General features: G+C 37.3%; 1 protein-coding gene across 4 annotated transcripts in view; it reads right to left on the minus strand.

The window, feature by feature from the left end:
* RABGAP1 (RAB GTPase activating protein 1) overlaps positions 1-17565 on the minus strand; it is a 200635-nt gene that overhangs the window by 126996 nt on the left and 56074 nt on the right. For 3 of the 4 annotated variants that reach the window (XR_005210750.1, XM_037798308.1, XM_037798309.1), the window contains 3 exons: positions 13652-13762; positions 13127-13193; positions 12320-12422 (listed from right to left, as the gene is read on the minus strand). Coding sequence is in view for 3 of the 4 variants with exons in the window: in XM_037798308.1 (XP_037654236.1) it covers positions 12320-12422; positions 13127-13193; positions 13652-13762 (281 nt within the window). In the remaining variant the exon portion in view is untranslated. The remainder of the gene's footprint in view (positions 1-12319; positions 12423-13126; positions 13194-13651; positions 13763-17565) is intronic. The other variant, XM_037798310.1, reaches the window with a different exon arrangement.

Raw genomic sequence — 17565 nt, forward strand, 5'->3', positions numbered from 1 at the left:
ACACCATGACCAAGTGGGGTTTATTCCAGGCATGCAAGGATGGTTCAACATAAGAAAATCAATCAATGTATTACAACACATTAACAAGTCAAAAGGGAAAAATCAATTGATCATCTCAATAGATGCTGAAAAAGCATTTGACAAAATCCAACATCCCTTTTTGATAAAAACACTTCAAAAGGTAGGAATTGAAGGAAACTTCCTCAACATGATAAAGAGCATATATGAAAAACCCACAGCCAGCATAGTACTCAATGGTGAGAGACTGAAAGCCTTCCCTCTAAGATCAGGAACAAGACAAGGATGCCCACTATCACCACTGTTATTCAACACTGTGCTGGAAGTGCTAGCCAGGGCAATCCAGCAAGACAAAGAAATAAAAGGCATCCAAATTGGAATAGAAGAAGTAAAACTGTCATTGTTTGCAGATGATATGATCTTATAGCTAGAAAACCCTGAGAAATCGACGATACAGCTACTAGAGCTAATAAACAAATTTAGCAAAGTAGCGGGATACAAGGTTAATGCACATAAGTCAGTAATGTTTCTATATGCTAGAAATGAACAAACTGAAGAGACACTCAAGAAAAACATACCATTTTCAATAGCAACTAAAAAAATCAAGTACCTAGGAATAAACTTAACCAAAGATGTAAAAGACCTATACAAAGAAAACTACATAACTCTACTAAAAGAAATAGAAGGGGACCTTAAAAGATGGAAAAATATTCCATGTTCATGGATAGGAAGGCTAAATGTCATTAAGATGTCAATTCTACCCAAACTCATCTACAGATTCAATGCAATCCCAATCAAAATTCCAACAATCTACTTTGCAGACTTGGAAAAGCTAGTTATCAAATTTATTTGGAAAGGGAAGATGCCTCGAATTGCTAAAGACACTCTAAAAAAGAAAAACGAAGTGGGAGGACTTACACTCCCTGACTTTGAAGCTTATTATAAAGCCACAGTTGCCAAAACAGCATGGTACTGGCACAAAGATAGACATATAGATCAATGGAATCGAATTGAGAATTCGGAGATAGACCCTCAGATCTATGGCCGACTGATCTTTGATAAGGCCCCCAAAGTCACTGAACTGAGCCATAATGGTCTTTTCAACAAATGGGGCTGGGAGAGTTGGATATCCATATCCAAAAGAATGAAAGAGGACCCCTACCTCACCCCCTACACAAAAATTAACTCAAAATGGACCAAAGATCTCAATATAAAAGAAAGTACCATAAAACAAAAAAAAAGAAAAAAACAAAAAAAAAGAAAAAAAATAATAATAAAAATAAAATAAAATATATATAAAAAAAGAATAAATGGTAAAAAAAAAAATTGAAAAATTTGAAATGGATCTCAGGGAAATGATGGACAACATAGAGGCAAAAATATGAGAATTACTGGTGTTCCAGAAGTGGAAGAGAAGAGTAAAGGGCTAGGAAGAGTGTTCAAAGACATTATTGGGGAAAACTTCCCAACCCTTCTAAACAACATAAACATGCAAACCAAAGATGCCCAAAGAACCCCAAATAGAATAAATACAAAGAAACCCACTCCGAGATATACTCTGATCAGATTGTCAAATGCTGAAGAGAAGGAGAAAGTTCTCAAAGCAACAAGGGAGAAGTGACTCAACACATACAAGGGGAACTACTCAGACATCTGACTACTCAGATGGCACCATGGAAGTGTGAAGGCAGTAGCATGAAATATTTAAAATTCTGAAAGAGAAAAACTAACAGCCAAGAATTCTTTATCCAGAAAAGCTCTACCTCAAAATTGAGGAATAGCATGAAATTTTCAAAGACAAACAGAGAATTTGCTAACAAGAGACCTGCCCTATAAGAACTACTACAGGGAGTAATAATGGCTGAGAAAAAATAAAGGAGAGAGAGAGGGCTGGAGAAAGGGCACAAAACTGAAGAGTTTTAGGAAGGTTACCTTAAAGGAAATAAAGAGAGAGGGGAAAAATACATCTGACAAATAAAAACCTAAGGATAATACGGCTGATTCAAGAAATGCCTTCACAGTAAACGTGAATGGATTCAACTCCCCAGTTAAAAGACATAGATTGAGCCATTTGTATTTCCTCTTCAGAAAAGTGTCTATCCATGTCTTTTGCCCATTTTTTAATTGGGTTGTTTGTCTTTCTCTTGTTGAATTGTAGGATTTCTTTATATACTCTGGATATCAAACCCTTATCTGATATGTGGTTTCCGAATACTATCCCCATTGCGTAGGGTGCCTTTTCTGATAAAGTCCTTCGATGTACAATAGTGTTTAATTTTGAGAAGATCCAATTTATGTATTTCTTGATTGCTTGTGCTTTGGGTATAAGGTATAGGAAGCCACCTCCTATCACTAGATTCGTAAGATATTTCCCTATACTTTCTTCTTCACATCTTATTATCTTAGCACTGTTTAGATCCTTAAACCATTTTGAGTTAATTTTTGTATAAAGTGTCGGGGGAGTCCTCTTTCATTCGTTTGGATATAGAAATCCAGTTCTCCAGACACCATTTATTGAAGAGGCTGCTCGCTCTAGTTGACTTGACCTGACTACCTTACCAAAGATCCAATGTCTGTAGATGAGAGTTCTATTTCTGAACACTTAATATGATTCCACTGGTTAGTATATCTATCTTTATGCCAGTACCAAGCTGTTTTGACCACTGTTGATTTGCAGTATGCTTCAAAGTCAGGTAGTGAGAGACCTCCCACTTCCTTCCTCTTTCTCAAGATACTTTTCATTATTTGGGACACCATGCCCTTCCAAATGAATTTTGTTATTGGTTTTTCCATTTCTGCCAAGTAAGTTGATGGGATTTTAATTGGTATTGTATTGAATCTATAAATCAGTTTAAGTAGAATAGACATCTTAACTATGTCTAGTTTTCCAATCCATGAGCATGGTATGTTCTTCCTTTTTTATAGGTCCTATTCATTTTCTTTTAGCAGTTTCTTATAGTTGTCTCTGTATAGGACTTTTGTGGCCTTGGTTACATTTATTCCTAAATACTTGATTCTTTTGGTTGCTATTGTAAATGTAATTTTTTCCTCAATTACCTCCTCCTCTTGCTCATTACTTGTGTATAGGAAAAGATGTTCAATTTAGTGGCTATTAGGGAAATGCAAATCAATACCACAATGAGATATCAAATCACACCTACCAGAAAGGCCATTATCCAAAGAACAGAAAATTACAAGTGCTGGAGAGAATGTGGAGAAAGAGGCACACTTATTCACTGTTGGTGGGAACGCAGAATGGTGCAACCACTCAGGAAGACAGTGTGGTGGTTTCCCAGGAAGCTAGGTATAGATCTGCCATATGATCCAGCAATTCCCTTACTAGGTATATAGCCAGAGGAACTGAAAGCTAAGAGACAAACGGACATTTGTAAACTGATGTTTACAGTTTATAGTGGCATTATTTACAATTTCCAAGAGATGGAAACAGCCCAGAAGTCCATCAATGGACAAGTGGATAAACAAACTGTGGTATAAACACACAATGGAATATTACACAGCTGTAAGACAGAACAAAGTCACGGAATGTATAATAACGTGGACGAACCTTGAGGACATTATGTTCACCGAACTTAGCCAGAAACAAAAGGACAAATAATGTATGGTCTACTAAGATGAACTAACATTAATGAACAAACTTTGAGAGTTAAAATTGAGAACACAGGTTATCAGGAGACAGAAGTTGTTAGAAATCAGGCACTTCATAATGAAGGATTATAGAATGTTCAACAGGATTGACTGTGTAGATCCAGAAATGGAGAGTGCAGTGCTGTGTGATGTTAGTACAGTATTGTAGGTGCATTGACCAAAGATGTCTGTGAGTGGGGTTGAGGAAGGAAGGCTGGAGACATGTGTGATACCAAAGGGTAGGATGGATGATAGAGACTGGGACTCTGTAGCTTGGTGAAACCTAAGATGGTCAGTGATGGTGACTAAATACACAAATGTAAAAATGTTTTTACATGAGGGAGAACAGATGAATGGTAAACTTGAGGGATGTTGAAAAGGGGAGGGTACTGGGGGGAAGAATATAACCAATACAAATAGAGTCTGGGGTTAACAATAACAATTGTAGTATGCTCCCATTAAATGGAGCAATATACCAAAGCTGAATTTCTGGGAGGGAGGGGTATAGAGGAGAGGTATAAGATTCTTGATAGTGGTGTTTTTGACTGACCTAAACACTGCATTTTATTTTACTTTTATACTTTTTATTATTCTATTGTTTCTTTTTTTTTTTTTTTTTTTTTTTGAGTAATGTGTAAGTACTAATAGTGGAGACGAATGCACAACCATATAATTATACTGTAAACAACTGTACACTGTGGATGACTGTATGGTATTTGAATGTATCCCTATAAAGTTGCAGGGAAAAAAATAAACAAAGGGACACAAGTGTTGGAGAGAAATTGGAGAGAAAGATATATGTATTCACTGTTGGTGGGGAAGCAGAATGGTGCAGCCTATCTGGAGGACAGTATGGTAGTCCCACAAGAAGCTAGGTATGTGTGGGCTTCATGGTCCTGCAACCTCAGTACGGAATATATACACGGAAGATCGAAGAGCAGGGACACGAATGGACATTTAAGCACCTGTATATACGGTGGCAGTATTCACTATTTTCAACAGATGGAAGTGGCCTAAGAGTACACTGACTGATGAACAGAATGGTGAACTGTGGTGTATGCATATAATAGAAAACCGAGAGGCTACAAGAAGAAATGAAGCTGTGAGACACACAACTAGGTGAATGAATCTTGAGCACAGCATTTTAAGTGAAGCATGGAAGAAAGGAGAGGAAAAACATTATGATGCGTCAGTAATATAGACTAACTATAATGTGTAAACTCTGAGAACTGAATCTTAAAAGCACAGCTTATCAGAGAAATGCTTATTGTAATGGTCTCTAAATTGTAAGCTCTTACAGGAGTCACATCTATTCCCAAATTGTAATGCTTATCTCTAAATTCTGAGATGCTGAGCTCCTTGTGTATAACCTGGTCAGTCTCTAGAACTTTGGGCATCTGTGTGACACGAGACTCGGAGCTAGAACTTGGCAGCTATGAGTATCACTATTACCCCATATAGCAACCACTGAAAGAGGTGAAAAAGAATTCAGATGTTAACTAGAGAGATGAATGAAGAGGATCTGGTTGGGGCTAAGGCAAATCAGGCCCAAGGGCAAAGGACGATACTGACTCAGTTTTAAAACTAAAACTTATGTGTGAGACCAAGGGAGGAAATGTTTATTTGGTGCAGGATCTTTATTTTCTGTAGCTCACTAGATAATCTAACTTGTACAATCAGTTTGTTTGACCACCATAGGTGCAGGAAACAGGGAATGGGAAGTGGGATTTGTTGAGTCTGTACAGGCTGGGGTGAAATCACGACACATCCCACAGTGATATGGACAGAAAGTTTAAGTGTATTTGCAGGGCTCCCCCCGAGGAGCTGGGGAGAAATGTGGAAATGTTTTGACTTTCCCACCTGGGCTATTGCTGATTTTCCGGCAAACACTGAGGACTCCCAATTTAGTGGGCCGAGCCCTTGATCTGGGGGCTAGTTGCTGTGAGGCTAGTTGCTGCAATGGAGACGCTAAGCCCACTTATAACTGTGCCCAGGAGTCCCCCCTGAGAGCCTCTTTGTTGCTCAGATGTGGCACCCCTTTCTCTAAACCCACTGGGCAAGTGAACTCACTACCCTCTCCACTACATGGGATGTGACTCCCAGGGGTGTGAATCCCCTGGGCAATGAGAGAAATGACTCCTGGAGATGAGCCTGGACCCAACACTGTGGGATTGAGATGATCTTCTTGACCAAAAGGGAGAAGAGAGATGAAGCAAAGTAGGGTTCCAGTGCCTGAGAGATTTAAAATGTAGTCAAAAGGTCACTCTGAAGGGTATCCTATGTGCTATATAGATAGCACCTTTTAGTCTTTAGTGTGTTGGAATGGCTAGGAGGAAATACCTGAAGCTGTCAAACTGCAACCCAGTGACCTCGGTTCTGGAGAACGATTGTATAACTATATAGATTGCATAGTGTGACTATGTGACTATGAAAACCTTGTGGCTCGCTCTCCTTACATCCAGTCTATGGACAGAGGAGTGGAAAAACTAAGACAAAAATTAGATGAAGAATAGGGTGGGATGGAGGGGATGGAAAGATTCAGGTGTTCTTTTGTGCTTTTATTTTTATTTTGGAGTAAGGAAAAGTTCAAAATTTGATTCTGGTGATGAATGCACAACTGTACGACACTGCTGTGAATAACTGACTACACTGTGGATGACTACAGGGTGTGTGAATATATCTAAATTAAACTGCATTAAAAAAAGTAAATGAACAATGGGGGGAGGAGGGGAATGGGATGTCTTGCATATTCTTTTTTTATTTTAATTTTCATTTTATTCTTTGCAATAAAGAAAATGTTCAAAGTTTGACTGTGGTGATGAAAGCATAAATATATGATACCGTTAACAACAGATTGTACTCTTTGAATGGTTGTATGTTATGTGATTATATCTCAATAAAACTGCATTAGAAAAAGATACAGATTGGCAGAATGGATTAAAATATATGAACTGTCAATATGTTGTTTACAAGAGACATATCTTAGCAACACAAAGAAATTAAAAGTAAAAGGATGGAAGAAAAAAAAAACTCCCTGCAAGCTATAGCCAAAAGAAAGCAGGGGTACTAATACCAACTTCATAAAAGATAGACTTTAAATATCCTAAGAGACAAAGAAGGACATTATATACTAATAAAAGGGACAATTCATCAAGAAGAAATAACAACCATAAATGTTTATGCAGCCAATCAAAGTGCTCTTAAGTGTATGAGGAAACATTGGCAAACTGAAGAAGCAATAGATGATTCCACAATAATTGTGGGAGACTTCAATACATCACTCTCTCCTACAGATAGATCAATCAGACAGAGGATCAAAAAGGAAATGGAGAATCTAAACAATGTGATATATGAATTAGACATTACAGACAGATATAGAGCTTTAAATCCCAAATTACCAGGATGTACATTCTTCTCTAGTGCTCATGGAACTTTCTCCAAGATAGATCAGATGCTAGGGCATAAAACAAGCCTAAATAAACGTAAAAAGACTGAACTTATTCAAAACACATTCCCTGATCACAATGGAATGCAACTAGAAGTGAATCGCCATTAAAGATCTACAACATTCACACTTACGTGGAAGTTAAACAACACACTCCTAAACAATCAACAGGTCAAAGATGAAACTGCAAAAGAAACTGCTAAATATCTAGAAACAAATGAGAACAAGAACACCACATATCAAAACTTATGGGATGCAGCAAAGGCAGTATTGAGGGGAGAAATTTATAGCTCTAAATGAATACATTAAAAAGGATGAAAGAGCTAAAGTGGAACAACTGAAGAAGCTAGAAAATGATCAGCAAACTAATCCTAAAGCAAGTAGAAGAAAAAAAAAAAAAAGGATTAAAGCAAAAATAAATGATATGGAGAACAACAACAAAAAATCAATAGAGAATAAACAAAACCAAAAGTTGCTTCTTTGAGAAGATCAACAAGATTGACAAACCCTTAGTAAGAATAACAAAGTCAAAAAGGCAGAAGACCAAAATAAACAAAATAATAAATGAAAGGGGGGACATTACTGCGGATTCCGAAGAAATTTAAAAAATCGTAAGAGGATACTATGAACAACTGTATGCCAACAAACTAGATAATTTAAAGGAAATGGATATTTTCCTGGAAAACACAAGAACAACCTAGACTGAGCAGAGAAGAAACAGAAGACCTCAACAAAGGAATCACGAGCAAAGAAACCCAGTCATCAAAAATCATCCTACAAATTAAAGCCCAGGGCCAGGCGACTTCACAGGGGAATTTTACCCAACTTTCCAAAAGGAACTGACATCAATCCTACTTAAACTCTTTCAGAAAACTGAAGAAAATGGAACACTCTCTAGCTCATTTTATGAAGCCAACATTAATACTAAAGCCACATAAAGATGCCACAAGAAAGGAAAACTACAGGCCAATCTCCCTAATGAATATAGATAAAAAAATTCTCAAGAAAATACTTGCAAATTGAATCCAAAGACACATTAAAAAAATCATACACCATGACCAAGTGGGGTTCATTCCAGTCATGCAAGGGTGGTTCAACATAAGAAAATCCATCAATGTAATACAACATATTAACAAATCAAAAGGGAAACATCAAATAATCATTTCAATAGATGCTGAAAAAGCATGCGACAAAATTCAGCAAACTTTTTTGATAGAAACACTTCAAATGGCAGGAATTGAAGGAAACTTCCTCAATATGATAAAGAGCATATACGAAAAACCTACAGCCAGTATAGTACTCAATGGTGAGGGACTGAAAGCATTCCCTCCAACATTAGGAATGAGACAAGGATGCCCACTGACACCACTATTATTTAACATAGTGCTAACCAGAGCAATATGGCATGAAAAACAAATAAAAGGCATCCAAATTGGAAAGGAAAAGTAAAGCTGTCATTATTTGCAGATGATATGATCTTACACTTGGAAAACCTTGAGAAATCTACGATTCAACTACTTGAGCTAATAAACAAATTAAGAAAAGAGAAGGGATACAAGATTAATGCACATAAGTCAGTAATGTTCCTATACACTAGAAATGACCTAACTGAAGAGACACTCAAGAAAAAGACTCCATTCTCAATACAACTAAAAAAAATCATGTACCTAAGAATAAAATTAACTGAGGATATAAAACACCTCTACACAGAAAATCACATAACATTATGAAGAGAAATAAAAGGGGACCTAAAGAGATGGACAGATATTCCATGTTCATGGTTAGTATGGCAAAACCACATTAAGATGTCAATCCTACCCAAAATGACCTAAAGATTCAATGCAACTCCAACCAAAATTCCAACAAACTACTTTGCAAACTAGGAAATGACAGTTATTAAATTTAGTTGGAAGGGAAAGATACCTCTAATTGGTAAAAATATTCTAAAAAAGAAAAACGAAGTGGGAAGACATACTAGCTGACTTAGAAACTTAATATAAAGCCACAGTGGTGAAAACAGCATGGTATTGGCACAAAGATAGACATACTGATCAATGGAAATAAACTGCTAATTTGGAAACAGACCCCCAGATCTATGGTTGACTGATTTTTGATAAGGCCCCAAAACCACTGAACAGGGACATAACAGTCTCTTCAACAAATGGGGCTGGGAGAACTGGATATCCATATCCAAAAGAAGAAAAGAGGACCCCTATTTCACACTGTAGTAAAAAATTAACTCAAAGTGGATCAAAGACCTCAAAAGAAGAGACAGTACCATAAAACTCCTAGAAGATAATGTAGGGAAACATCTTCAAGACTTAGCATTAGGAGGCTGCTTCTTAGACCTCACACTCAAAGCACAAGCAATGAAAGAAAAAAATAGATAAATGGGAAGTACTCAAACTTAAAAGCTTCTGTACCTCAAAAGAATTTGTCAAGAAGGTAAAGAGTCAGCCAACTCAATGAGAGAAAATATTTGGAAACCGTGTATCTGATAAGAGACTGATATCTTGCATACATAGAGATCCTAAAACTCAACGATAATAGTACAAACAGCCCAAATATAAAATGGGCAAAAGATATGAAAAGACTTTTTTCCGAAGAGGAAATTCAAATGGCTACAAAACACATGAGAAAAATGTTCAGCTTCACTATCTTTTAGGGAGATGCAAATCAAGACCACAATGAGATATCATCTCACACCAATAAGAATGGCTGCCATTAGACAAACAGGAAACTACAAATGGTGGAGAGGATGTGGAGAAACTGGAACACTTATTCATTGCTGGTGGGGCAGTATAATGGTACAGCCACTCTGGAAGACAGCTTTGTGGTGCCACAGAAAACCAGACAGCAAGTTACCCTATAATCCAGCAATTTCACTTGTCGGTACATACTGAGAAGATATGAAAGCAGTGACACAAACAAATACTTGCACACCAATGTTCAAAGCAGCATTGTTCACAATTGCCAAGAGATGGAAACAATCAAAATGTCCTTCAACAGATGAGTGGATAAACAAAATGTATATATACATGATGGAATACTATGCAGCGATAAGAAGTAACAAGGTCGTGAAACATGTGAGAACATATATGAACCCTGAAGACATAAGGCTGAGCGAAGTAAGTCAGACAAAAAAGGAGAGATATTGTATGCTACTACTAATGTGAACTCTGTGAAAAATGTAAAATAAGTGTTTTACAATGTAGAATACAGGGGACCTAGAGATAGTCAGAAGCTAGTGAAGGGGGAACTTTAATCTAATATGCACACATATGATAATAAGGGAGATCTTAATGGTATAGGAATGGTGGAGTGACTACGGTCCATTAATGGGTTTGTAAGTATCATTGACTCACTGAATGCGAACACGTTCATAAATGGTTGGTTAAAGGCACGTAACTCATAGAGCAGCACCACAAACCTAAATGAGTGTTAGCACAATATACATTTAAGGTATACACTGGTGCAGAGGGTTAACAACAGAATGGTATGGAAAAACTACCCATTAAGGATTAATGACTATAATTAATAGGAATATCTTACCAACTCTAGACTAAAGCTAGGGATGAATAACTGGCAGCTGATAAGAACTCTGGGATGTATTATGTTATGACAATTGTTTAAAGTTGAGAGAGATGTCCATTATACAACTAAGTGAAGATAATGTAAGAAACTGTTTATCTTGGGATAGAATACATATTAAGTTAGGAACCTACTACTTAATAAATCAAGCACTTAACTTGAGGCTTGCTCTTGTGAAATTTAGGGTTGTAAATAGGAAGGCTGAGCCCTCTTATAATTCTGCCTAAGAGGAACCTCCAGGGAACCTCTTATGTTCCTCAGATGTGGCCTTTCTCTTGCGAAGCCCAACTTGACAAATAAATTCATTAACCTCCCCCACCCATGAGTGAAATGACTCCCAGGGGAATGAATATCACTGATGACACGGGACATGATTCCAAGGAATGTGCCTGGCCCTGGCAGCAAGAGATTGAAAATGCCCACTTGAGCAAAAGGGAAAAAAAGAGAAAGGTAAAAAGGTGAGGTAACAGGGGATAAGAGATCCCAAATAGAGATAAGAGGCTATCTTGGAGGTTTTTCTTATATAAGATCCAGCTGGACATCCCAATTGGCCACAGTATGCCATGCCTTTAAAAAGGTAGTTCCGAAATTATCTAGGTCCCTACCTGAAATTCTATAAAAGATGCACTCACTAAGTTTCATCTCTCGGAAACTTAAATCCACCAGAGTGGTCCTACACTAGACAAGTCCTAAAACCCAGAGGCAACAACCCCTTTAAGACCAACTATCAATGCAGCCCCTTCCCCATACTGTCGACACCCCGTTTCAATATGAACAAGTTAGGGTGCTCACTGCCTAGACACCCCTGAAGAGGGAGTAAGGGATTAAGTGAGAGGAAGGGGTAGCAACAAACAAGATAAGATTGAACAAAGGTCTATGAATAATGAAACTTTATATAATTATATATATTTTTTGGATGCTGGGGTGTTAGCATGGCTGGAAGGATGAAAATGACATGGTGGAACTATAGCCTGTAACATCCTTTGGGATTTGCTCCATAGCTGCTTGTTGAATTGTGCCTTGAAGGTCTTCACCTTTCTGTATATACCTTGTATTGCATAATAAGGAAAGAACTGAAACTGTGGAACTGTAACCCCTAACAATTTTTGAAATTATCTATATGACTGCTTGTTGAGCTGCACATAAGAGATGACACCTTTCTGTATGTACATTATATTTTGTAATAATGAAAATGGCTAAAGGTGAGGAACTGTGACCCATGACATTCTTTGAAATTTGCTCACGACTCGTGAAACCACATTGAAGTTATCACTGTTATGTACATATGTTAAAGTTCAAAATAAAAAAAGATTTCTCCCAAAAAATGTATAAATAAATTAAAAAACAAACAAAAAGAAATAAAAAGGAGAAGGGGAAATAGAAGGGGAGAGTGGGAAAAAATGATACTATGTTAAACTGAATAATAAACTCAAACATCTATTCAAATTCTTTGCTTTTACCAGAATTTCAAAAACAGTGGATACTGGTCAAACAAGTGGTCCTAATGTTTGGGTATCTTCTTGGAACTAAAACTTCTGTTTTTATGTTGTCATGAAATGTATGATGTCAGCAATCTGAATATTATTATGGGAAACTAATCGCACAGTTGTATGTCATCACCTTTAGGAGTTTCTTCATTTACAACTTGAAAATGTGGGGATTTTGGATTCCAGCTCCCAGTAATAACATAGGACTTTCCATCTGAACTTTTGCCCATAGATTCCTAAAGAAGAAGAAAAACAAACCTTAAGTTAAAGCCAAGTCAACAACAGTTAATTCCCATTTTGTGGCCTAAAAAAATACAACTGTAGGAGTTATAAAAAGATAAGAATATGAAAAAAGATCAGATACTTTTTTTTTAAAAGTAGTACTCTATGTGAATGATTACAGTTAAAATTAAAGATACACCAATTATTCATAAAATTGTCACTGAAAAGTTTTATGTAAAGTAAATGTTCGTAGATCAAATAAAAATTTTAAGATATTAGAGAAATTCTCTACCTAAATCCTAGAGTGAATTCTTTTGTCAAGTGAACAACTACCACATAATCCTATAATTTATAAAGATTTTCATATAATAGCAGCAATCCTAATACCTCCTACCATTTGTTAAGCATATCATAGTTTGCAAAGAGTTTTCTCATAAATCTCCTTTATTCTCATATCAACCCTATGTGATAAACAAGACTGATCACCACGGTATGTCAAGAAACCAGTCTCAGACTAAGCAGTTACTTACCCCAGGTTAAACTAATAAACAGCAAGTGAGAAACAAGGAAATTCCCTTATCTTTGTATATTCCTTACAAGAACACCTTTATAATCATGTTTTTGTAATAGGTTCAGAGCAGACAAAGTAAACAACCTTTAATGAGGAAATAGTATACACACTACAGCAAAAAAATAAGAATAAAAAAAAATTTCTTACCAAATCTAACAAGTGCATGTCACTATTTCGTACATCTTTTCCTGGGCTAAGGAGAAGACCAAAACACCTGTAAAATAAGATCTGACATTAATTTGGAAAAAAGGTAACATAAAGGAGTATATACTTAGGCCACTTAAAAATTGAACTGATAGAAAAAAAAGTATACATTAGAATTCCATAAATCACTGTTGCCAAGATAATAATTCTTACTTTATAGTAATTAGAATCACTTCTTGGTTTTCTGGGCTAAGATCAAGTGTAATACAGTAACTGAGATAAGAACATTCTATGTTTTGCCTAAAACTATCACTTAGTTGAAGTCAGCATAGTTGCTGATGATTTATAGGAGCTACTTCAAAATGGATGAAGCAATTATCCCCTTATTAACCAAAGCATTCCCTAGGGAACAAAAGACTTTGCAAATTCTTTTTTGAATACAGCATGTGACTATTCCAATTTGATTTAAAAAAAAAAAACAAAAAACAAAAAACTGAGAGTTAAGCTCTACTTAATAAAAAGGCTTACCTTTCAATGGCAAGTTCTTTATTAGTTGTTTGCTGCACATAGATGACAATCTTCTTATCAATTCCCTGGCGCAGTTTAAAGCATTGTCTATCTTTATCTTTGGGAACTGCACTGCAGAGCAACAGGTTTCATTAATTTTGCATAGTATTTTCTTATTAAACGTACTAGAACAGTTTTCTTAGCAAAGACCTAAAACATCTGATTCCTTGCTGTGCCTGGCTTTCAAGGAATAATTTAGAGAAAATGAAAGAAATCATCTGCCTCTTCACAGGAAACATGCTGCGTAACATCTCACTTCAGCACTTAATCCACTAAAGCATTTATAAAAGCTAGAAAAACCTTTCTTATGCCTCCTAAAACGTGGTTTTAGTTTTCTGTTTTGTTGTGGCAAAAATTAAATTGTATATTTGTAAAGCACCTAGCAGGCATCTGGCACATGGAAACTCAAAAGAAAAATGTTAGTTTCCTTCATATTTGGTCACTGGTGTTCACAAATACATGATTGCCTTGCTTGAATAATTAAGAAAAAGATAAACACAGATTCTTCGAATTTCAACACAAGCTGTCTTTACAAATTCTAAGGATAAGGAAGTTATGGCTAACATCAAGCAGTTACCTAACACTTCCATTAGAAAATGATAATCCTATAAACCTATGTAATAATTATGAAAACAATACTAGTGGTATATGTAATATAAATTATCTTAATAAAAAAGTCAAAAATATTCCTTAAAATGTCAGTTTACCCAAATAATCTTGTATCCCACAAACTACTTTCTCTAGATTCTTTGTTCTTCAACGCAAACATCTGCCTATAGCAATCAGCCAATATGCTAAAAATCTAATTTGCATCTTATTTCTGCAACTTTAAGATAATGGCAACAGAATCATTAGTATATACTATAAATGGTTACATGAAAGCTCTGAGTACCTACTCAAACTAAAAAAGTGGCTTTTCAGGCAGGAGGCGGGGCAAGATGGCGACAAATCAGGAGGTGTGGAATTTAGTTACAACTAGTAAATAGCCAGGAACAACTAGGAAATAGTCTGGAGCCACTAATGGGGGGGACATCCGTGACCAGACAACATCGTACAGCTGTCTGAATGGGCGAAACAGCTGAGATTACAGCATAAAATTGTAAGGAAAGCTCCCCAAACTGCAGAGCTGGCACCCCTTCCCCACAGGCACAGCAGGCTGAGCTGCAAAATTTCACTGTGAGAAAAAGAAGCAGTTACTGTGGAGAGCAAGGGAATGTAGCTCAACCAAGCTCCAATTGTGTTGGTTTTTTTTTTTTTTAAGATTTATTCACATACCATACAATCATCCAAGTATATAATCCACTGATCACATTACCATCATATAGTTGTTCATTCATCACCCTGATCTATTTTTTTTTAACATTTTCCTTGTACCAGAAAAAGTTAAAGAATAAAAAGTTAAGAGTAAAAGCAGAACACCCAAATTGTAACCCCCACACCCTGCTTTTCCTTTAGTTTTTTTGCCCCCATTTTTCTACTCATCCATCCATACACTGGATAAAGGAGAGTGTGATCCACACAGCTTTCACAATCACATTGTCACCCCTTGCAAGCTCCATTGTTACACAGTCTTCTTCAGGATTCAAGCTACTGGGTTGTAGATTGATAGTTTCAGGTATTTACTAGTAGCTATTCCAATTCATTAAAACCTAGAAAGCGTTACCTATATTGTGCATAAGAGTGCCCACCAGAGTGACCTCTTGGCTCCTTTTGGAATCTCTCAGCCACTGAGACTATTTTTTCATTTCACATCCCCCTTTTGGTCAAGATGTTCTCCATCCCAAGATGCCAGGTCTAGATTCCTCCCTAGGAGTCATATTCCATGTTGCCAGGGAGATTTCACCCCTGGGTGTCACATCCCATGTAGAGGGGAAGGCAGTGATTTCACCTGCCAAGTTGGCTTAGCTAGAGATAGAGGGCCACATCTGAGAAACAAAGAGGCATTCAGGGGGAGACTCTTAGGCACAATTATAAGCAGGCCTAGCCTCTCCTGTGCAGTAACAGGCTTCCCAAAGGCAAGTCCCTTGATAGAGTGTTCTGCACATCAAACTGCGAGTCCTCAATGTTTGTGAACACCTCAGTAACCATCCAGGTGGGAAAGCCTAACACCTCTGCATTTTCCCCCAGCTCCTCAGGGGGGCTCTGCATATTTTTTCACTGTCTTTTTTTTTTTAAGTAACTATTAACTATATCAAAAAATTAAAAAACCATACAATAAAAAAAATTTCAAACAAATCAAAACAAGGGAATAAGAAAAAGATACCTAACCTAAAATAACTATTACTTCCAGTATGCTCCTACTCTACCCCTAGAAAATATAGAGACTATAAACCAGCAAAGGAATAACAAAGACAGACAACCTAAGATAACATTTCTGTGAACCTTTTCCTACCATACCCACCAGAAATTAACAAACCATAGTCATTCTTGGGGATTCCCAGAACATTAAATTTATCCACGAAAACTTATTTGTTCTAATTAAGAAACTTGGACTACTGAATATAAGTTATGAGCACAGATAATCCCAGAGCAAACAGGAAAGGAACCCAGAGGTTTGTCCAGCAGCAGGAGGCAGGGCTGATGGAAAAAATATAGACATAAATAAATAAAAACAGAGGCATTGGAGACTGCTGAGCTCAGAATACTGGAAAAGGGCTGTGTAACAAGAAAAGGGGCACAAAGAACTGGGTACCGACTCCAGTTCTTCTCTGGTGATGTGGAGGGCCAGGGACTGGCTCTGTAAAGGGGACATCTTGATGTTTTCCCTTGTTTTTCTCTCTCTAAGCTCATTAGAGAAAGCCTCAGGCAATTTCAATTGTCAATTCTTACACAGGCAAGGGTGGAGTTAAGATAGTCAAAGGAAAAACTCAAATGTAGAAGGTAGGAGACAATTCCCTAAAGGGCTTATCTCCCCAAAGAAAAGAGAGGGGAGCACCCAGCTCATGTGGTGGCCCTTCCTCAGAGAACTCAGACCCCAGGGCCTGGGGGAATGGGAAATAGAAACAGCCTAAGCTTGGCTTCTGACACCCTCAGTTCCTTGCCTGAACAGGGTCCACTGAAAATTAAATACACTGCACTTCTTTACACTGGTAGGGAGCTGTGGGCTGACAAGCGCCACTTGCTGGGCAGGATAGGAAAAGCATAAAATTACAGATCCAGAAGATGGCGGAGTGGTGAGGAGCAGAATTTCATCTCTCCCCTAGAGCAGCTGGCAATTATCCAAGAACTATATGAAACAGTGCTTTCCGGGTCTCCAGTAGCCAGTCACACATCGGATGCAAGTTTGGAATTGGAGGAAAAGCTGAGATCGCAGCGAACATTGTAAGTTCCCCGGACCAGGGGTCTGCCGCCCCTCCCCACCCAGACACCACAGACTGTCTTGCTGCTGGCTCCCTGAAAGGGGGGGGAGAAAAAAACCAAAAAACAGCGATCTGCTGAGGGCAAGAAGGGAGGCTCAACACAGCCTCAACTGAGAATTAATTAACAAATTAATTAACTAATTTTGGGAGCTGGGGAGCTAAAGAAGGGCTGGGCTCCAAGAAGTGGGGGCACGTAAAAGCGGGCACCCATTCCCAGACTCCAAAAAAGCCATTTTTTTTTCCCTTACATTTTGTCCCTTCTGGCTTCTCACTGATCCCTTATCTTTTTGCATTTCAATAGCCCCCAGCAGGGGTGGAACTGCAGCTGTTGGAGAGTAATTATCAGACAATAGCCCAAAGCATATCTTTAAATGCTCTATTCTGACACTGACAGACCTTCCAGGCTGGGAAAGACTTTTAAAAGAGACTCTTTTTTTTTTTCTTTTTTCTTTTTCTTGTTTTTCTTTTCTATTTTTTTTTTTTTAAATGTGAAAGTAATATATGTGGTTATTTTCT

Source organism: Choloepus didactylus, chromosome 10, assembly GCF_015220235.1.
Source record: "Choloepus didactylus isolate mChoDid1 chromosome 10, mChoDid1.pri, whole genome shotgun sequence".
NCBI classification, from domain to species: domain Eukaryota; kingdom Metazoa; phylum Chordata; class Mammalia; order Pilosa; family Megalonychidae; genus Choloepus; species Choloepus didactylus.